The sequence below is a fragment of the Sorex fumeus genome, unplaced genomic scaffold, assembly GCF_029834395.1.
Source record: "Sorex fumeus unplaced genomic scaffold, SorFum_2.1 ptg000047l, whole genome shotgun sequence".
Lineage (NCBI taxonomy): Eukaryota > Metazoa > Chordata > Mammalia > Eulipotyphla > Soricidae > Sorex > Sorex fumeus.
The window spans coordinates 51,517,831-51,540,629 of record NW_026606104.1 but is presented as its reverse complement, the minus strand read 5'-3'; the positions used below and the strand labels follow the sequence as shown (position 1 = coordinate 51,540,629).

Sequence of the window (22,799 nt, the reverse complement as noted above, 5' to 3'; positions counted from 1 at the left end):
TTTAGCCGAGGTTTGCCGCGCCCCCAGGGGCTGCGGACGAAACCCAGCCCATCGGGGTGGTCCCGGGAACGCCCGGCGACTCAAGGCCCGCGCTCACAGCCCGAGCCAATCCGCCCGTAGGGCTCAGCCATCCGGACCAATAAGCGTTCGCTCCTGGGCGCCTCCCAACAAGAAGTCTGCTCATTGGCTGGTTTTCCTCCCTCCACGTTGCCTTAGCAACCAGGCCTCGGAGACGCGATTGCGGGAAATCGGGGTCTCTGGCTACACCCTGGGTACGTTTCCCACGCTCCTTGCTCCCGACACCATGTCGGTGCGCACGCTTCCGCTGCTCTTCTTGAACTTGGGCGGGGAGATGCTTTATATCTTGGATCAGCGACTGCGGGCTCAGAACATCCCCGGAGACAAGGCCCGCAAAGGTGAGAAGCGCCCGGCCCCTGCCCGCCCACCGCCTGCCTGCGGCCAGCAGTCCAGTGCCAGACCCGCGGCCCGCAGCCCCCAGCCCTCACCGGGTGCCCACTGCCAGACCCACAGCCCGCAGCCCCGACCCCTCACCAGGCACCCACTGCCTGCCCGCGCGGCCACAGCCCTGACCCTTCACCTGGCACCTACTGCCAGACCCGCGGCCCGCAGCCTGGCCTCCTTAGCCAGACCCCTGGCTGACCCACTGACCAACTTCCGCCCACGCTGTGCTCGTCCACACCGCCGCAGTCCGCGTTCTAGGGTCAGAGGCCCTCAAGAGTCAGATTCCCCTTTTACAGAAGGAGCACCAACTGCCCCCGCTGGTACTGGTCGGGTGCCTAGCATCCTCATCCAGTTTCCTCGACCCCTCAAACTGGAGCGATGGCACCTGTCCCCGTGTCTCTTGGTAGCCGGTTGCGCCCAAAAGTAACCGCGCTCCTGCTGACCGGGACCACGTGCCTTTTGCGGGTTCTGAGTCTCCTTCCTACCTCTTCATCAGCTGCAGAGCACTGGTGCTCATTTCGGAAGGGCGGGAATCTGGAATAATAGATAAATTTTAAAAAAAACTTACGGAATGTGTCAGGGCTGACACAGGTCAGAGTGCTGAACGCATGTTTTGCATGCAGGAGGCCCCTGTGTGATCCCTGGCACCACAAGAGGGCTCTGAGCACCCTAGGGAGGGACCCCAGGGCCGTGAGCCAGGAGTAGCCCCTGAGCACCACATGGTGATCACCTTGCTCAGCCCAGTGCACCTCTACTCCAGCACCTAATGCCTCAACCAGACTCAGTTGGGGCTCAGCAAATGTTGGTGATGAACTGAATTGGCTCTTTTGTATGTTGCTCTTTCTCCCTCAAGACGTTTCTCTTCGCCCCGAGATGTGATTCCGTTTGGGCTAACAGTACCAGGGAGCTGACTGGTGGTTCTTGAACGAGTCACCTGCTCCTTGGAAGACAGTGTAAACTAGCAACCAAGAACACGCTCGTGGGAGTCATAAATGAGTCCTAGCTCCAGCTTGGTTTGAGTTAACTAGCCGTGTGATGTCTTTAAACCAGTTTCCTTTTCCATAAATAGGGAAGAATCAGGGATCAGGAGTGTTACGGAAGATGTAGAGCACGTGCCGCGCATAAGGCTCTGAGTTCCATCCCTGTCACCTCTGACCCTGTACCCCTCACTCCCACCCCAGCTCTGCACTGCATAACACCAACCACCAAGCCATGTCTGGGATGGCCACAGGGTCCCTCTTCCCAAGCTCTGCTGGATGAGGCTGCTATAAAAATTAAATTGGGGAGAGCAGAGAGATAATACAGGGTCTAAAGCACTTACTTGACTTGCAAGCCACTGCAGCTGGTCCGTCTGATTCTCAGTGTATCACATGGTCCCCTGAACACCACCAGAAGTGACCCCTGAGCACAGTCGAGTATGGCCCCTACCCTTCAGGAATATATGTGTGTAAATACTCCTATGAATTTCAAACATTAATAAGTATACATATCTTACAGAACGCTGTGATGATGGTATTGGGATGACACACCGAGTAGCAGATGTCGTCTTTCAAGAGGTCTGGGCACAATAAATAGCAGTACTCCTACATTAAAAAAAAAATGGGGACTGGAGAGATAGCACAGCGGGTAGGGCATTTGTCTTGCACGCGGCCGACCCAGGTTCAATTCCCAGCATCCCATATGGTCCCCTGAGCACTGCCAGGAGTAACTCCTCTGCATCACTGGGTGTGACTCAAGAAGAAAAAAAAAAAGAGGTCTGGGCAGGACACAGGAGATTGCCTTCCTTTGTCTTCACAACCCTAGGCCTTGAGGATTTTAGATGACTTTAGAATATTTCTTCATTCTTTCCTAGGCCCCCTGTTCCTCCCAGGCCAGCTGAGATGGCCGTCTGTGCGTTCACTAGAGCAGAGTGGGGAAGGTCTGACCCATGGGCCAGAGAAAGCCCTCAACTTCCTGTGGCCTGGCCCTGGTACCTGATGGGACAGACATATATGCTTCTCATTGGTTACCCACAGCCCATCTGCCTGTTTTGTATGGACCACAGATAATGTTATAAATATCCTAATGGCCCTTGGCAGAGAAAGGTCCTGTCCCTGGTCTGGAGGGAGGACTTCTGGGCAGTCCAGCTTGGCAGTGACTAGAACTAAAGGACATATTTTCCTGATACTGAGAGCAGCCAGCATTTATGGAGCACTTCCCAGGTATGAAGGACTTAGAAATGCCTTAATCCCCACGGCAGTCTTATATTAGTAATACTTCTATCCCCATTTTACAGATGGAGTAAACTCAGGCCAGTTTGCCCAAGGGTTTACAGCTGATAAAAAGGAAGCGCAAAAGGATTAAAACACAAGTCTTTGGGATCCAAGGTTGATGCTCAGCCAATATGTTCAAACATACTCTGCTGACATTCTATTGGCGGGGGGGGGGGGGGGGGGGGGGGGGGGGGAGGGGAGGGCACTGTGAGGGGTAGGGTAGGGGTTCACCTGGCAGCGCTCAGGGCTTACTCCTGGCTCTATCTCAGGGACTTCTGGCAGGGCTTGGGGGACCATATGGGATGCAGGGAATCAACCCCTGGGTTGACTGCATGCAAGGCAGGTGCCCTACCTGCTGTCCTATTGCCCCGACCCTCTCTGCTGATATTCCAAGAGGGCTATGCCCTAAACTTCATGGGAATTGGAAGGTTGAGAGGAGATAAAGGGGTTTGAAAAATACCCAGTAGACCCACTGACTGTATAGAAAGAGGTGACCTGAAGGTCTGTGGATGGTTTTACATAGAAGACTGGGAAAACAGGGGTTTCCAAAGCTGAGAAACATCCACCCATCCCATTACTTTCACTTCGGGGTGTGGGGGGGATGCACACTGTCATTGCTCATGGCTTACTCCTGGCTCTGTGCTCAGGGATCACTCCTCGTGGAACGTGGGGAACCAACTGATCACTGGGGACCCGAGCACGATTGGCCTGATGGAAGGCGGGCACCTTCCCCGCGGCACTCTTGTTTCCACCCCGTTCTGCTGCTGGGGCTCTGACAGCTGCCTGTGCACAGCAGCCTGGCAGACACCAGACATGGTAAACTGCTCTGGGTGGCAGCTTTGAGTGGAAGTGCTGCTTCTCCTAGAAGTATTTCTCTCTTGCATTATCTCAGCAGCTAAGCGGTCTCCTGGAGGCCCTGCTGCCCCCGCTCTGGTGATTCCCCCAGGCAGAGGCTGCACAGGCGCTAACAGACAGGAAGCGTTCTTTGTGGGGCAACCTGGCAGTGTTGCACAGTGAACGTTCCCCCACTTTTTAAGCAATCTCGAGACTCGTAAAAACGGCCTTGGGCTCACTCATGTCCTGTTAAAAATATGCATAAATCAGCATTTCCTTTTATTTATACCCCTTGTTTTGCAGAGAGGGAAACAGGCTTAGCACTCTTTCGTGACTAGGGGCCCGGCACCTGGTGGTGAGCACACCCTACGGCCATCAGGGGATATTCCTGGCTCAGGAGCGACCCCTGGTGGTGCACTGAGGACCGTATACAGTGCTGGGGACCAAACTGGGGTCAGCTGCCTGCAAGGGAAGCGCCATAGCCCCTGTATTAGCCCTCTTGCCACTTAAGCAATTTCCCCCACTAAATTATGCAGATTACTGTATGGCGCAGCCAAATAATGGTCAGGTCCTGCTCTTATATTTCTTATATTAGTTCCACCTTAATAGCCGGCTCTGGGTAGCCTTGGGCCTGCCTCCCACTCAAATTATAATGAAAGTGGAATTCTCACAAATTAATCACCTGAAGAAATAAAAAAAAAATTGGGGTTTCCCTGGTCCCTGGATCCTGGGGAAGAAAGGAGCTCTATGCCGCCCTCTGCTGGAACTGAGCATCACTGCCAGCGGGAGGGCAGGGCTGGCCATGCATTCTCCAGTTCCCAAAGCAGTCACTGCCCCTCGGCATGGTAAACCCTTTGCAGCACCCCTATGCCCAAATGTGCCTTCCAAGGGTAGAAACTCCCCTTTTCCAGATTTCCACAAGCTTGCCAGGCAAGATCACCTATTCAACAAATGCTACCGAGAGATAAGAGATGCAGACAGTGAGCCAAAGAAGCCAGTATCAGTTTCAGGACGGACAGACGTTTGGACCAGTGAGACAGCTCAAGGGCAGGAGGTGTAAGAGCCTAATTGATCCCTGGAACTAAACGCACCCCCTGCCCCTGTCCCCAAGTGCCGTTGGTGTGTATCCCTGGTGGTCCTAAGCACTGCCAGGCCTGTGCAATGCCAAGGCTTGGGTTCAAGCATTTAACTATCCTGTCCATTCACCAGGAATGGCCCCCAAAACATCCTGAAAAAATGCTTGGGGGGCATACACTCCTCCCCATGCACCCCCCACAAAAAGAAAGTCAGACTTTTGACAACCACTTCTACAATGTTTTCTTTCCAAAACCCTGTGACTTGTGAGACAGAAAGTGAATTTTCCCTGGAGCCTGATAGTACAGCCAGTGAAGGCCACACAGGCTGCGCTTCCAGACTTCCCCTAGGGCCCGGAGAAAAGGTGCAAATGTTAAGGTGCTTGCCTGACGTGTGGCTACTTCCGCAACAATGGTTCGAATCCTGACATCACTTGTGGTCCTCCAAACATAGCCAGGTGATGACCCCTGAGTGTAGAACAAGGTGTGGTCCCTGAGCACTGCTGAATGCAACCCAAAAGCAAAAACAAAAACAGACTGCCTCCCTGAAGCTGAGGGTTATGTACTGAAGATGTATAATGCTTGGATTTTAACTTTAGAAATTGAGACAAAGTAATAGTACAGGAGGTAAGGCAATTCCCGTGCCCATGGCCAAACCTGGCCCGAGTATCACCAACAGTGGTCCCTGAGTGCAGAGCCAGGATTAAGTAAGCCCTAAGCACAATCAGGTGTGTTCCAAAAACAAAAACAGCAAACAGAATTTCAGAGGCTACCTCTGAAATAATCTGATGGCAAATCACACAAAGTGATCCTTAAGTATGTAGAACTCTGTGTATCTGGAAGTGGTTTCTCGAGATTGAAATATCTCCCTCTCTAGATTGGGGGGAAGTGGGGCGACGAAATCAAGGAAAGAAAAACAGCCCCCTTCCATCCCTTATGAGTGACATCCAGTGTCCCACAAGAGATGAAACTGAAGTAAAAGCAATGTATATTATCCACAGCAGTCCTGAGAGAGGTACACCTAGCCCCCTTTTGCAGAAGAGACTGAGGTTAAACAAGTTGCTTGAAATCATATAGCTGGTAAGTAGTAAGACCAGGTCTCAACCCAGTGAAGACCAGGGCCTTCATTCTCCCCAGTTTCTCTCGCCAACATGTTTTTCCTCATCAGTTCCCTCTCAGCATCTCCCTGGATGTGTCTGTGCTCCTCTCTTTACTTCCTTGTCACTACTTCCTTCTTATATGGCAGTCACTTATCTATATACACAAAGTAAAGCACAAGGGCCAGAGAGGTAGTACAGTGGTTAGGGAACTTGCCTTGCATGTGGCTGACCCAGTTCAGCCCCAGAACCTGATACAGTTCCCAGAGTGATCTGAGTGCAGAGCCAGGAGTAGGCCCAGAGCACAGTCAAGTGTGGCCCCAAAACAAAATAAAAAAAAGTAAAGCACAGATTAACTCCCCCCCTCCCCGCCTTTTTGATTTATTTTTAACTTTTGAAGTTTCACAACTTTTATTTTGGGGTCATACCCAGAGGTTCTGGAGGCTGGTTCTGGGGTCTTACCCAGAGGTTCTCCTGGCTCTTTGCACAGGGGCTATTCCCAAATCTGTGCTTGGGGGTCTCGCCTGGTAGTGCTCGGGGTACCATGTGGGGCTTGGGGATCAAAGAGGGGTCAGCCACATGCAAAGCAAGAGCCTCAACCCCTGCACTATCATCCCAAACGATTTTTGTTTTAATTCAAAATTTAGCTTTTCTGATTTCAGCAGTCCCATCTCTGCTCTCAAAAAGAAATGTTATACTAATGTAGGGGGCAGAGCAGTGGTATAGCATGTAGGGGAATCGAATTGCATGCAGCTGGGTTCTATTACCAGTACACCAGTATCCCATATGGTCCCCTGAGCACCGCAGTGCCAGGAGTAACCCCTGAATATCACCAGGTGTGGCCAGCAAATAAACAAAGAGAAAGAAAGAAAGAAAGAAAGAAATTGTTACAGTAATTTAAAAAAAGAAGAAGAAGAAAAAGAAGAAAAATTTAAGTTATGGGGCCAAACAGACAATGCAGGGGTTAAGGAACTCCCTTTGCATGTGGCCAACCCCAGCTCAGTCCCCAGCACCACATTATCCCCAAACCCCCCCACCCCCCGCCGAAGCAGAGCCAGGAGTAGTAACCTTTGAGCACCTCTGAGTATGGCCCAAACCCCTGCCCCCACCCAAAATTTGAAAAATCAAGTGGAACAAGAAGGGGTTGCTTTGTCTCCTGTTTTTGTGGGGCTCTCCACCTCGTTTCCATCGTTCTTCACTACTGACTTTCGGCCTTTCGGGATGCACCCAGGGGAGCTAGTCTTTCTGACGTCCTTCCCTGAGGCAGATACTTGCTTACCCAGTGTCCTCTTGAGAGTTTGCAGTGGGAGGACATGAATGCAAACATGAAAATAAAGTCTCTGGGCAGGACACTCTGGAAGTGGTATGTAACAGCCCCTGTGAAAGCGATGCTCTTGCCTCATGGACCCGTGTTTTCTCTTTGTATGCTTCCTGTAGATGAATGGACAGAGGTGGACAGAAAACGAGGTACGCGCTCGGGGCCGCATGCATTCGGTCTGCACCACAGGCTCCCCCACCCCGTGTCTGTGATTCAGTGACTTGTTGAAAAAGGAGGCCTAAAAGGTCAGGAGGTAACACAGGGATTAGAGAGTATGTGCCTCCAACGTGGGTTCAGGTCCCAGCACATCAAGGTCCCCCAAGCATTTCTGGGCTCAGCACCACTGAGGGGCCCTACACACCCCCCAGCCCTGCAGGGCCCCAACTGCGTCTCATTCTCAGGCCCTCCCACTGGACCCACAACTCGGTTGGCTGAGAATCGACAGTGGGCCCCCCTAGACCTCCTGAGCATCGTGCAGGAGCTCCCTCTCCAAAAACCAAAAGAGGCCTAAGTTTTCTCTTTTGCTGAGACACTGGCTACATATCTGTCTTTCTTAAATAGAGACAATGTAGAAGAAAATCAGGCAAACTTAGACCAGAGGATCCTGTGAGACACTGGTCCATCGGTCAGTGCAGGCTTCTCCGGATAGCTGGGTCAGTGATCCTGTCTGTCCTGTTCCATGGAAGATAGTATCAGGTCACCAAAGCCTTGAACTTCAATGCCAGTGGCTTCCCCGTGCCCCTCTCCTGAGCGCCCTGAGAGACTGTGGAGCAGCCAAGAACAGTTGGGCGCATGTGAGTGCATGGCTGCCAGCCCCGGGGTGGAGGGCATGAAAGGGTGCATGCAGCGAAGGCCTCTCCCCACCCAGCCTGCAAGCTCCCGAAACAGCCACCCTTGTCTCCAAATCCAGCCTTGCCCTTATGACGGGCCTTTGCCACCCCTCCCACTGTCTGACGTGTGGGTACAGTTTGTGCATGTCCCTGGTCATCCGTCGCTGTGTTCCAAATGCTGTCTGCATGCCAGATCTGCTGAGAAAGCGAGCACTCCGTGTCCACTGAGAGCACAGGCATAAGCACCCGTTGCAGTGAGGCCTGGAGACTGAGTCTCTCTGCATCTCGGTTTTCCTAATCATTTGAGTTGTGGGATTTGGGGGGTCACATTTTAATGATTTACCGCCGGTGGACTGACCTATATACAACCTCGGGAGAACAGCTTCACCCCGCCCCGTGCATGTGCATATAAGTCTCGCCCAAGTTCTAGTTCCATCACACAGTCCAATGAGCCCAACTAGTGCTGGCCATGGGGTTTACATGAAAACATGCTGGGAAAATATCTAAGCCCTGGCTCTGGAGCATAGCCAGGAAGCAAAACAGGGTCCATCAGGTCGTGGGAGTTTCTCTCTTTGATGCTGATTCACGAACTGCATGTTCCCATGAGCTCGTTGGTGAGCACTCAATTGCTTTCAAGAGAATCCTTTCCTCAGGCCAGGCCCAAAGGAGAATCCAGCTGAAGTGCTTGATGCTCTGCATGATTCCATTGCACGACCATCCTGTGCCGCTGCTCTTGAGCAAGTTTTTGGCCTCCTCTTGACCGTTAGCAGGATTTCAGGGAGATGTGTGGATTTGGAATGCTTTACCTTGGGGCCCTTGCAATTTATCGTACACATTTTTAAAAAACCATGAGCAGGAAGAAGCTGAGGTCACTACACAAACAGACACCTGGAGACCTCTGTGTCTAGCCCTCGCGGGCACCACCTGCAGTCACTAGTCCTTGTCCCCCACCTGCCACCTTGGTCTTATGCTGATGAACCCTGGCTCCACGCACAGTCCTGCGCAGTGAGATGACGCAGAGCTCACAGGAGCGCGGAAACCCACACTGGGGCAGATTGACAGGGCTGCTTTAAGCTCCACGTCTCGAGTTCAGCTTCGTAACTGCGTGGGCTGCTTCTCCAGGGTGGGCCGTTTCCTCCTCTCTGTGCCTGGGATCTGGCTTCGGGTCTGTTCTTGGCAGGTAGGCCTGCTTCTGCCAGGTGGCGGGCGTGACTGAAGCTAGAAGGAGGGGGTCATTGGTGCCCCTGTTTTTCTTTTCAAAGACTCGCACTCTTGGGAGGAGCCCCAAGCTGCAGGCCCCCAGGGAGACCATCTCTCTCTTTGGGGACGATTGTGTTCACCGCTCTGCCCACAGGGACAGGGGCTGCTGTGTTCCCTTTCCAGCAGGGGACCTTCCGGCTGTTCTGTGCAGGCGCTGTAGTGATATATAGCTTATTAATTCCCTGCGGAAATGCTTCATGTTTGCTTTTTACTGTGCCAGAATGACTAACAACCACCTCGGGGGTTTTCCTTCTTTTAGAACTGACTTATTTGGGCCTAAGACTCCTACTTCCTACTAAGGCTCAAAGACCAGAGGGAAACAACTTAGCAGCTAGATGAACGGAAGCCATTGGCAAACACGGACAGAATCAGAGCAAAGGGGCTCCTTCAGCTTGAATTCTTCCTCTCTGATGCTTCTCCCCAGCCTCCACTAGTCTGGACAGTTTTCAGACTCTTTCTTTGGAGATCTGCTGTATGGTTGTTTATTTTACACAGACTCCAGTCAGAACAATTAGGGGCTCGGGACATAACTCAGAGGAGTAGAGCTCATGCCTGACGTGGGAGAGGACCTAAGCTTGGTTCCTCCTGACTTCCTGAGCACCAACCACCTCATTGCCTGCAGTGACCCCTAGGCCCTGAGCACAGCAGGGGAGCAAACCCCCCCCCACACACACACACACAAGTAAGAAGAATCTTGTCCAGCCATACCTGCTCCCATTTCTTATATCAGTAGCTTTCCTTCGTTCCCAAATATTATTTGAGGAGCACAGACATTGACATGTATGAGGAGAAGCAGAACTAGAATCACAGATACTTAACTCTGTGCCCTCCATGGACCTTCTATGGAAATTTTCCATTTGAACGACATGGGATGTATCAGTGCAGTGTGCTGTCAGTGCTGGAAATGAAATAGAGAAATAAGGAGCTGGGGAAATGTGGTGAGTGTGAAGTGTGTGCAGAACATCAAAAATTATTACATCTCTAAGCAGGGGGCAAATTGTCTGCTTTCTTACAGTGTTTTGAAAGGAAAACGAAAATAAAGTCAACTACCATTATTGGTCTTACTCCTTTGAAATTTTCTTTTCTTGTTTGTTTGTTTGTTTGTTTGTGGGGGCCAGACCCAGCTGTGCTCAGTGCTTACTCCTAGTCTGAATTCAGGGGTCATCAGTATGCCGGGCATTTCATGTCATCCTGGCAGCACTCAGGGGCCCCCTGGCCATGCTGTAACCAAACCCAGGCAAACACCTTATCCCTGTCCTATCTCTCCCACCCAGGCTTTTTAATTTTAAGTTAAAATGTTACAGTTTTGTTTATTTGTTTGGGGGCCACACCTGGCAGTGATTAGGGCTTGCTCCTAGCTCTGCCAGGGATACCAGGTTGCCCGTGTGCAAGGCAAGCGCCCTCCACACCTTGCTATCTCTCCAGCCCCATAAAATGTTTTAGGTGTTTTTTGGTTGGTTTTTGGGTCACACCCAGTGGTGCTCAGGGGATGCTCCTGGCTCAGTGCTCAGAGATCACTCCTGGTGGGGCAAGGGGATCATATATGGTACCAGGGATTGAACCTGCATGCAGGTTGCATTGGTTGGCTGCATGCAAGTCAAGTGTCCTACATGCCGTACTGTCTCTCCAGTCCCGTGTGACAGATATTTTAATAATAACAGCAACAACAACAACAAAAGGTGATTTTTTTTTCTCACTTTAAATTGGAGATGTAATCTAAAACACTAAGGGGAATCTTCCTTAAGGAAGGAGGAAGCATTCCCTGTCATCCAGGGAGGTGATGAGGCATGAGAGGGACTCCTGAAGCACCGCACGTTTTCTGTTGTCCCCGTTATGTTTGTGAATGCTCTCACATCCACTCTGAGCCTGCACTTCCATCAAAGCAGGGACAGTGGTGCCGTTTCTCCCCAGGGATCGCGTCTCCCCAAGTCCATCAGCCTCCCACTCACTCTGCACAGGCTGGTCCCTCGGTCCATTAGTAAAGAGAGCATGTCTGAATAAAACTCCCTCCAGGGTCTCGCTCAGCGCTCTCCTCTCCTGTCTCTGCAGTTCTGAATGACATCATCTCCACCATGTTCAATCGGAAGTTTATGGAGGAATTATTTAAGCCCCAGGAGCTGTACTCTAAGAAGGCCCTAAGGACTGTCTACGACCGCCTGGCCCATTCCTCCATTATGAGACTGAACCAGGCCAGTATGGACAAGGTGAGCAGACAATGGCCCGCCACCTCTTGGCATAGCCAAGGTATTTCTCGAGTCTTCTGTGGGTGGTCACCAACCAATGAGATCATGCATGCAATGGCACCTTGATTAAATGCGTAGGGCATTTGCCTTATATGCAGCTGACCCCGGTTCAATCTCCAATATCCCATATGGCCTCCCAAGCACTGCCAGGGGTAATTCCTGAGTGCAGAGCCAGGAACCCACACACTCCCCCCACAAACTCAGTCTAACCGGGAGGGAAACATAAATACCACTAGCAGATCATATGAAAAAACACCTGATTATCACCCTGACCATCACACCATCACCAGGTGTGACCCATAAAAGCAAAAAAAAAAAAAAAGTGACAAGAAGGGGCCTGGAGCATGGCTCACTCGCTTAAGGCACTTGCCTGGCAGGAGCAAGCTTGTGGAGCCGCAAACCGCCAGCACCTGCTGAGATCATCCTGACAGCTGTATTGGAGATCCCCAGCAAGGCAGAGCCTGGAAGATGGCCTGGTGGCTTAGGAGCACCTGGGCCAGTGTGAGGCCATGAGTTTGATCCCCACTGCCCCCCGTGCACCTACAGCATCAGGTCTGGGGTTTCCAGCAAGAGAAAAAAATTAAAGAGTGAAAAAGCATGTTGGTAGTAGGTATGTGGTAAGGACAAAAAGTTAACCCAGTGGTCTTTCTTGAACCCACACCCCCCCCCCACAAACTCAGTCTAACTGGGAGGGAAACATAAATACCACTAGCAGATCATGTGAAAAATCACCTGATCAGAACTCCAAATGATCAAAGAAGGTCAGAAAGGTTGTCAGAGCATGAGAAGCCAAAAGGGAATTGGCAACCAATGTAGCTCAGTGTCCTGGGTCAGAAAGAGGACGCTGGGGAAAACAAGTAAATTGGAATGAAATAGGGATATTGATTCATGTTAAAATAGTGACAGTAATAGCCAGAATCTGGAAACAACCTGTTTGCCCAAGAACAGATGAATGGATAAAGAAACTATGGCACGTCTACGCAATGGAATACTACACAGCCACCAGGAAAAATGAAGTCATGAAATTTGCCTATAAATGAACGGACATGGAGAGTATCATCCTGAGTGACATCAGTCAGGAGAGGGACAGGTATAGCATGACTGCATTCATTTATGGGATATAAAAAAAATAGTAGAAGACTAGTATTCAAGGCCAGGGAAATCAGGGACTAGGAATACTAGTCGGTGGTTGGAATCTACCACAAGTGTATGTGGGGTGTAGTGCAGGTAAGATAGAGAAGGGACCAGTATGACAATACAGTTGGAAATGCTCACAGGCTGGACAAGAACTGAGTGTTAAAAGTGGGTAAAGGGGTATACATAATAACCTTTTAGTATTGCAAATCACAATGCTGAAAAGTGGGGAGAGAGAGAGGGAAAGGAAAAGGGAGGAGGAGAGAGAGGGAGGAGGGAGGGAGAGAGAGAAAGGGAGAGAAGAAGAGAAGAAAAGTGCCTGCCCTGTGCCAGGCTGGGGGGGGGGGGCAGAGGTGGGGGGGGAAACTGGGGATACAGGTGCTTGGAAACAAACACTGGTGGAGGGTTAAGCGTTGAAACAATATGACCGAAACCTAATCATGAACAGCTTTGTAAGTGATCCAATAAAAAATATATATTAAAAAAAAATAGTGACAGTGCGAGACCAGAGAGATGATAGTACAGGGCTGGGGGTAAGGCCCTTGCCCTGCACGTGGCTGATCCCAAGCACTGCTTAGGATCCCCTGAGCACAGCCAGGGGTCTCTCCTGAGTCAGAAATTGTCCCCAGCACTGCACGGTACTGGCCAAAAAACAAAGAGAGGATCCATTGCTCTTAATAATCCCCTTTCAAATTCCTCTGCGGTGTGAATTTTCAATTTCTCTAATTTTCTCTTCCCCTTCCCTTAGCTTTTTGTTGTGATAACCAGGGTCATACAGGAGTTGACACCTTTCACTGTGGCTCTAGGGATACCAAACAGCATGTGGGCGTGCTGGGATCAGACTCACAGCCTCACTCCTGCAAGGCAGGCGCCCTCCCCCTGACCAGCATCCCTGGGCCCATTTCCTGAGATTTATTTTTCCTTCTGGTCTTTGGGTCACATGCGGCTGTGCTCAGGGCTTGTTCCTGGCTCTGTGTTCAGGGATCAGTCCTGGCGGTGGTACAAGGGAGAGAACTGGAGTCGGCTACCTGCAAAGCAAGCGCCCTGCCCACTGCACTATCTCTCTGGCCCCTACCTGAGCACTTTTATTCTGAGGTCCCACAGTGGATACAGAGTCTGGGCTATCTCCTGGCTGGAGCCCGAATGACTGGAGACAGGCTGCTGTAGTGACCCCCTGTCACCTGCCACTTGCTTTTCTCTCCCCAAGCCTCTCTTTTCTCATTCATAAAATGGGAATGATTATATCTCCTTCTTCGGTTACTGGGAGGATTAGGTGAGTCTGTGGAATGACACTCCGAGCCCTGGTAGGCGGCAATGTCTTGTAAGTGTTATCTTCTCCCTCTGCCATTAAGAAAGAAATGTTTAAGTTTTCAACAAGAAAGGACGTGTGAAATTCAAAAACCCGGGCTCAGGTCTGAGCTCCCCAGTGACCAGGTGTGGGACCCACTTCATGGAATGGCTCAGAACTTTGATTTCTTCACCTCACACCCACTCTCCTGCACTGCTCCCGGCCTGAGTCCAGTACACAAAGGCCCTGATGTTTGACGGTGAGGGTGGGAACCTCAGATCTCCAGCACTGTACACACCCCACACAGCTCCTGTTGCGGGCAGCTTGCTCACGTGTGCTGGCTCGCTGCATGTAGGAGGGTGGGGTTGTGGGATTGTGTGGACAGTTCTAGCCTGCTACATCCTCCAGGATCTTGGAAGCCTCTTACTGCCAGTTATGTCAAATTTAGGCAACTTTCTTCATTTCTTTCTTTTTTCCCTTCTTTCCTTTTTAAAAAAATATTTTCATTTCATTTCTCATTCTCCTAACTGTGAAAGAGCCTTGAATATGGCACTTTTTAAAAAAAAATCTCAGGGCTAGGACGAAGGAGACGTTACTGGGGCTTACTCAAGGCAATCGACGAATAATAGAATGGTTGTGATTGTTGTGTGATTTTCATTTCAGAAATGTGAAGACAGGGTAGAGGGATGAGAGAGAGAGTCCCATAAAATAAAGAAATAACGCATGAGGAGTTGAGGTGTGCAGGAAGTGCCAGAGTGGATCGCCATGTTTGGTGTCATCTCCATTCCCTTCCAAATGCTTCTGCTCTTGCTGTTGTTGCAAAAATGCTTGATCATGGCTGTGGTGCTCACACGTGGTTGCTGAGTACTCAGACTTGGTAGCAGTGCTCACATGTGGTTGTGGTGCTCACACACATGGTTGTGGTGCTCACACGTGGTTGTGGTGCTCACACGTGGTTGTGGTGCTCACACGTGGTTGTGGTTCTCGCACATGTGGTTGTGGTGCTCACATGGCTTCTGTGTTCACACGTGGTTGTGGTGCTCCACACACATGGTTTCTGTGTTTACATGTGGTTGCTGTGCTCATGTGATTTCTATGCTCACACGTTTTTGTGATGCTCGCGTGTGGGTTCTATGTTCACAGGTGGTTTTAATATTCACACGTGATTCTTGTGTTTACACATGGTTTTGGTGTTCAAACGTGGTTGCTATGCTCACACATGGTTGTAGTGGTCACATGTTGCTGTGCTCACATGTGCTTTTTGTGTTCACATGTGGTTGCTGTGCCCATATATTATTGTGCACACATGTAGTTGCTGTGCTCAGACACGATTGTGCTCACACATGGTTGTGCTCACATGTGGTTCCTGCACTCACATGTTGTTGTGCACACGTGTGGTTGCTGTGCTCAAACATGGTTGTACTCACATGTGATTGTGCTCACACGTGGTCACTGTGCCCACACGTGGTATAGTGCTCCAGGGTTGCACACTTAGTTACAGTGCTTACGTGTGCTCATGGGGGATGTCTCCTCCTTTTAACCGGGATGGCATTTGCCTTGCACACAGCCAGCCCGGCCGAGCCGGGTTCAATTCCTCCACCCCTCTCGGAGGGCCTGGAAAGTTCCAAGAGTATTCCATATGCCAAACACAGTAACAAGAAGTCTCACAATGGAGACGTTACTGGGCCCGCTCGAGCAAACCCTCTCTCAGAGAGCACTGGAGAAGGTGAGACGGAATGGAATAAAGTAAAGGTGCTGACACGACCCGCAGATGGTCTAGTAGTTTTTAGTTTTTGGCTTTGGGGCCATCCCTGGCAATGCTCGGGGAACGATGAGGTCTCCCCACTGCAGTGAACATGCTGGAGACCATCAGTCATCTCCCCTGCCCATTCATTGATTTACATTTTCACTTTTTCTTTCCTTCTTTGCTAATGTGGTGCAGGGCCAGAGTCCAGGTCCAGGCCCGTGCTGCACTGCTTTATCCCTGAGCCACCTCCCAGCCTGTTTCTCTGTTCGTTCCTGCCCACAGATGCGTCTAATTTCTCCCCTGCTTGCCCCTCCTGCCCCCCACCCCCAGACCTTCCTGTCTCTGTCACAGTGCCATCCTTCCCGTGGCCTTACGCTGAGAGTTTTAGTAGTGGTTCGGTTTGGTTTGGTTTTTGGTAGTGCTGGGAGCAGAACCCAGGGCCTCACATATGCAAGGCCAGTGCTGTGCCACCGAGCCATTTCCCAAGCACGGCAAATGCTGTTAGCATTCAGGACAGCCCCATCCTGCCCTGGTCTAGTCAGACAGTCCCCAGGGACTGGGAGTTTCTCTTTCTAATTATCACACCATCTCCCTTGCCCTGCCTTGTCCGTTCCCACCATCTTTATTCCAGACCTTAAGTCTGAACACTTCTTTCATCCCTGCAATCAGTAGATATTATTGCAAACCAATTAGAAGCTAAATAATGGCCCGGTTAATCTCCCCTCTGCACCATCCCTCCCTCCTCTTGCCTCTCATCCTTGCCAGACTGACTAGACGTGCTTAATCACCACTTCTATCTGGCGAGCCCAGGAAATTTCAGTTCTCTAGAACTTGGGTTCCCTGACTCTACTGCCTCCCATCCCCAAAGCTTTGCTGTCTCCCTACCGCCATTCTTAGCCAGCCTCATCTCCCACAGTCCCCAGCGGGAGCTGCCTCCCCCTCACCCCCCTCAGCACATCTCTCAGACAGGAGGGGCCCATTTCCTCAGCAGAATGCCTTTTGGTCTGTGCTCCCCGGGAGGCCGCAGGCCGCCTTCCACCTTCCTGCCCTGGCCCTCACCAGTTTCTCACCTCCCAGGATTCCCTGAGGGGCCCAGAATGGGGCAGGGGACTGACCTCTTGTTAGGTCAGAAGTGGTCTGACACCATGGGGGAACTTGCTCCCTGCTGCTTCCACACAGAACAGCCCTGCATCTGGTAAGAGGACAGATGAGATGAGACAAAGGGTTGGGGAGCTGAAGGGGTGTTAGAAAACTCACACTCTGAGACTTGGGGGGCCCCCACAAGCCCACCACAGCCACAGAGGGTTTGATTCAGAGTGGCACTCCATAGAGGCTGGAGCAATAGTACAGCCGGTAGGGCGTTTGCCTTGCGCGCGGCCGACCCAGGTTCGATTCCCAGCATCCCATATGCCCATATGGTCCCCTGAGCACCGCCAGGAGTAATTCCTGAGTGCGAAGCCAGGAGTAACACCTGTGCGTTGCTGGGTGTGACCTAAAAAGCAAAAAAAAAAACAAAAACAGACTGGCACTCCATGAACCCAGCATCCAGTCCAGGGCCCCACAGTGCCCATCTGATCACAGCGGGGGCCAAGCCCAGGCCCCACCCCCAACCCCCACCCACTCCTGCTTCGTGCCTGTGGTCCTGGCTGGGTTGGCCATGCCACTGGACTTAACTCTGCAAGCTCTCTCGGTTGGCATGGCCGCTGAGAGCTCGCTCCACCCGAATGACAAGCCCAGCTTGTTTCCAGGAAATGCTTATTGGGAAGGTGTCCCCTCTGCTTTTACAGTTTGGTTTTGCTTTGCCCCTGTCTGCTCGCCAGCTCTACGACCTGATGACCATGGCCTTCAAACACCAAGTATTGCTGTGTCCCCGGCCCAAGGATGTGCTGTTGATCACTTTCAATCACTTGGATGCCATCAAGGGATTCGTGCGGGACTCGCCGACCATCGTGCATCAAGTGGACGAGACTTTTCGGCAGCTGATGGATGTAAGAGAATCAGCAGCTCGTCCCTTCCCCGCCCCAGTGCTGGTTCTCCCTCCTCTGCAAAAGCAGGCAGAAGCAGAAACCAGAGAACATGCCTCAGATGCGAAGACTCCGAGATCCATGCCTGACACCCGGGGTCCCCAAGGTGCCACCAGGTTCTAGTGGCCCCCAGCACACTCTGGACCTGAGTAACAAACCTACGAACCCGTGTCCTGTGCCAAGAGCACAGGAACAGTCTGAGCATTGTAGAGGAGCACACACACGTGTACACGTACACACACACACACACACACACACACACACACACATCCAAAAGAGTCTGGACCCTTCCAAACAGATTCTCGGACAGAGAGGGGAGGCTGAGAGAGGACAAAGCCTGCCATTTTCCAGAAAAATGCTAAAAATTGACAAGGAGCACCAGAGGCCTGGTCCTCACAGGGGCTTCTTGTGGGGCTTCAAGAGTGGGGAGCGGAGCCCCAGAACACAGCCCCTCCTTCCTCTCTGCCAGGAGGTGGCGGTGTGTGTTCTGCTAAATCCTGGGCAAGAAAGTGCCCAGGACTTGTGGGGGACAGGAGAGGTCAAGTGTCCCCTCCTTGTGGGCCTTTCCCAAGCTGTCCGGGCCCCTCCCTGCCCACCTGCTGGCCCCGTCTGTCTATCTTTCTCATTTCCCACTTCTCGCACAATGAGATCTCTTTCTGCTTCCCTTCTGCAGATATATGGGGGTCTCTCTGCCGGGGAATTCCAGCTGATCCGGCAGACGCTGCTCATCTTCTTCCAGGACCTGCACATCCGGGTGAGTGCCTGGGCAACCCAGAGGTACCTGCATCACCGTCCTAGGGTGAAGGAAACAGGGGTTGGGACGGCCCAGTCAGTGGTGCTCTCGGTGTTTGGCTCCTGGGAGATAAAAATCTCTGATACCAAATGTCCGACATGTACAAATGGGCCAAGGAACACAGTGGCACCACCATTCCTTCCCAGTTACCTCATGCTCAGGCCGCACCCGCCAGTCCCCGTGGAGCCCAGGGGCCACTCCCATCCGTGTTTGGGAGACCATCAAGCTCTGGGATTGAACTAGAAGCCCTAGCATGCAAAGCATGCATGCCAACCCTTTGAGCCAGAGCTTGTTGAGTCTTATCTTGACCTCTGTTATCTGACACTCTCAGAGGCTGCCCTCCTACTCCTAAATCTCTCTGCCAGCTCGAGCCAGTCCAGCCTCTCCCTCCCTCTGACTATTCAGTGCCTTTCCCTCCTGGGGCCAGGCAGCCGGCTCCATGGGATGAGTGCATGCTTTGCATATGGGAGACACAGGTTCAGTTCACAGCACATCCAGAAGCAACCCCCAAGCATAGATCCAGGAGCAGCCCCCAAGTACTGGCAGGTGGGACCCCACCCCACCCCACCCACCCACCCACCCCCAAAAGAACAATGCCTTTCATTCCTCCTTCTCCCTCCTGGCCCCTCTCATCCTTGCTCTTCGGGAATAGCTTTCTGAGCCAGAGAGCTGTGACAGCAGGTAGGGTGCTTACCTTCTCAGGGCTAACCCAGCTTCGATCCCAGGCACTGCACATGGCCCTCCAAGTCCTCCAGATGTGATCCCAGCATGTAGAGCCAGGAGTAAGCCCTGAGGACTGCCAGGTATAGCTCAAACTCCCCTCATCCCCCAAGATGAATAGCTTTCCTTCCTTCCTCCCCGACTCACTTCTTCACCTAGAGCTCCTAGAGCTCCTGATTCTAACCTCCACCCACCATCCTACCGTGGTCCAGCCCTGCCTTCTAGGCCCCCATCACTACCTCCTGGCTGAAGGGCTCCCTGGCCAGCACACCAGTGCCTAGAGCTGAATGACTCCAAGTGGGCTTATCTCCAGAATTAAAGTCCTGCCCCAGCTTCCTCCATCTCTCCAGGGAGTCAGCCTGTCCGTCATCGCACCCTCCTTTCCACACCTGTCCCACCTGCCTGTAAAGGCTTCTACACACACGCTCTGCCCTGGCTCCCCATGGCCTCCCCTTTGAGCCCTCCATTTTATCCAGACAGATCTATATCCTAGGTTCTGACTACACAGGACTCTGTACCTTCCCCTGATTTAACAGGCTGGTCTATGAAAGATGGTTAATATGGCAAGATCAACCTAGCCTCTGGTGTCCAACCCTCTCATGTGTAAACCCAAGCTCCAAGACCTTGAAATATTCCTTCTCTTGAGACTTCGTTTCTGCAGCAGAAAAATGAAAAGATCATGCCGCACTTTGAGTCTGGAGAATTAACCGAGGCAGCCAATGTCGGGCATAGGTGCTACTCATCTGTGTGGTGCTCCAACATGCTCCAGTGCTTCTGGAGGGCTGGACAAGAAAGTGACCCTGGGAGTGTTAGAGGGCAGGGTCGAGGAAAGACAGAGGTCTACTGTGCACCCTTTGAGCCTTTTCATCTTGGTGCCTGTGTACGGGTGACATATTTACAAGTAAACTTCAAAGAAAAAGAAGAACTTGAACATCTTCACTGCCTGATGGTTATTTCCCTTCCTTGGACCAAAGGAGACGTATAAATTTCAGCTCTAGGGCCAGTTTTACTTTTAACCCCCATAAATAATCTTATTTGCAATGGAGGGAGCCTAATTAAGATTTTGAAAAGTCACTCATTAAAATTTAAAACATGAGGGAACAGGGCCGGAGTGAATAGCCCAGAGGGTAGGGCGTTTGCCTTGCACGCGGCCGACCTGGGTTCGATCCCCGGCATCCCATATGGTCCCCCAAGCACCGCCAGGAGTAATTCCTGAGTGCAGAGCCAGGAATAACCCCTGAGCATCGCTTGGTGTGACCCAAAAAGCAAAAAAAAAAAAAAAAAAAAAGAGGGAACAAATACGACTAAGCTCTGCATTACCGTAAGATACTGAAGAGCACTGCAGCATGGCATTACCAAGACTGAACATATTTGGATCATATTATAGATCTAAGCGACCCCATTGATCTCTCAGTTCTGACAAAATGAAATTCATTATATAACATAAAGACTTTCCTAATAAAAGTCTATCCCTAAATCACTATATTACATTAAACCACAGAGTATATACGTTTTAATTGCTCAGTGGGCAGGCAATGAAACATCTGGATATTTATCAAGGCAGACAGGACTCAGACCTTACCAATACTCGATCACTGGACTGTGTCTTCACTGCTCCCCTGGTCAGTTCCTGGTCAGCTGCTCTCCAGTGATGTTTCTGCTCAGTTCGTGATTGTCTTTACAAATTTTCTATCTCCAGAACAGCCTGCATAGTTTTCAGATTAGTTGGGAAGACAGTTTACTGAGTCCAGAATACCCAGCTCTGATCTCTCTGACCTAACATCCCCTTGTTTAATCCAATCAAAGACAAAACTCCGGAGCTTAGAGAGGGTTGGTGCAGGGCTTGGGCCTGCTGGGAAGGGGAAGCACCTTCGCCCCTGTAATGTCCCTCCAGCCACCGGTGTTATTGCTGACATCTGTCACTGAGGTGACTGGGAGTTACCACTTGGTGTCTGCACGTTTTCAGCTGTGGTGCTCCCAGGGTCACCATAGACCTTTAGCTGCCATGCTCCACACATGCTCGCTGGGAGTCGTGTCTTTAGTGGATGCTGTGGTGGGTGTGGCTCGCCGTGGGGCTTCCTGGCCGTGGCCCTTGCATGTCCTCTTTTTGGTTTTTGATTTTCTTGTTTTTGTATTTGGGCCACTCCCAGCTGCTGCTCCTGGCACTGTGCTCAGGGATCACTCCTCAGCACCCTACCTGCTGTACTGTCCCTCCGCCCCCCCCTGTTTGTTTGTTTTTTCCAGGTTTTTTGTTTTCACTTGCAGTCTTTTTAGTTGTGCTGCTCACAGGGACCACTCTGTAGCCCCAGGAACCACAGACAGCACAGCTGTCAGGGTGGTCCCCACAGGGGTTCGACCTCACGGCATCTGATCACAAGGCAGGTGCTCTAACCCCCTGCTGTTCCTCACTAGATTAGTTTTAATTTTGGGTAGTTTTATTTGTTTTGTTTTGGGGCCACACCCAGTGATGCTCAGGGCTTTCTCCTGGGGGCCCAAGTGACAACACAGAGAGTAGGGCCTCTGCCTTGTGCCATATCCCACGTGGTCCACCAAGAGCAATTCCTGAGTACGAGCCAGGTTTTTGTGCCACGCCCCTAAGCATCGCTTGGGTGTGACTCAGAACACCCCCTCCCACTCCCGTCCCCTCAGAAAAAGGAATCACTCCTGGCAGTGCTTAGGGTACTACGTGTGACCCCTGAGCATCGCTGAATGTGACCCAAAACACCCCCTCCCACCCCCCCTCCCCTCACAAAAAGGAATCTCTGCTGGCAGTGCTCAGGGCACCACATGGGCCGTCCAGGAACAGGTGTCCTGACCCCATAGTATCTCTCCAGCACCCGGTGGTGCTCAGGATGACCCGCAGTAGTGCTCAGGGGCTGTCTGTGGTGCCAGGCATGCAGGATGCATGGCAAGCACTTAACCCCAATTCCATCCCTCCACCCGCAGAGGATGTTGTTCTTCACAACATCACAAGTACGATTTTGCACAATTTTAGAGCCTTTAAAGGGACCTTCAAGTTGACTTGATTTTATGGAGGAAACTAAGATCCAATAAAGCTTTCATTAACCGCTACAAAATCATCTTGGCAGTTAATCTGACCAGAAACACGAAACAGGAGTAAGCGTCCGGTGGTGTTTCCTGCCTCGTAAAAACCCTCCTGAAGCTCATGGCCACAGCTGCAACCGCTGCAGCTCCTGCCCATCAGGCCAGCCCCGGCTCAGCGCTGGGGCTCTACAGCACAAGGTTCGTGTCCTGCTCTGCCCCAGGCCTGGACACAGCGCTCACCCCACCTCTGTGGGTGGACAGAGGGTCCTTGCTGCCCAGGCTGCAGCATAGTGGGTATGAGCAGGGAGCCGTAGCACACACGTGCCCGAGGAGTCAGCCCTACCCTGACCTCCAGCCCTGCCCTTGACCCTCCTCTCTGGTGTTTGGTTTTTGGGTTTTGGGGTCACACCCAGCTGTGCTCAGGACTTACTCCTGGCTCTGTGCTCAGGAATCACTCTTAGAGGGGCCCAAGGAGCCATATGGGATGTCAGGGATTGAACCCAGGCCAGTTACATGCATGGAAAGTACCCTGCCCACTGCCACTGTGCTCTCTCTCTCTCTCTCTCTCTCTCTCTCTCTCTCTCTCTCCCCCCCTCCCTCCACCCCCCCACCCTGAAACTTCTATTTGGGCAAGTCACTTCCATGTAACTCTGTTTCCTCATCAGGAAAAGGTGGTGCA

The 22,799-nt window shown here is 51.7% G+C and overlaps 1 protein-coding gene across 3 annotated transcripts in view; it reads left to right on the top strand.

Annotated features, from left to right (window-relative positions):
- Nucleotides 1-217: 217 nt before the first annotated feature.
- Nucleotides 218-22,799, top strand: part of OSCP1 (organic solute carrier partner 1) — a 188,884-nt gene continuing 166,302 nt past the window's right edge. For 2 of the 3 annotated variants that reach the window (XM_056122764.1, XM_056122763.1), the window contains exons 1-5: nucleotides 218-416; nucleotides 7,156-7,185; nucleotides 11,176-11,330; nucleotides 17,359-17,526; nucleotides 18,236-18,316. In XM_056122764.1, coding sequence (XP_055978739.1) covers nucleotides 305-416; nucleotides 7,156-7,185; nucleotides 11,176-11,330; nucleotides 17,359-17,526; nucleotides 18,236-18,316 — 546 coding nt within the window. In that variant the 5' untranslated portion in view covers nucleotides 218-304. The remainder of the gene's footprint in view (nucleotides 417-7,155; nucleotides 7,186-11,175; nucleotides 11,331-17,358; nucleotides 17,527-18,235; nucleotides 18,317-22,799) is intronic. The other variant, XM_056122765.1, reaches the window with a different exon arrangement.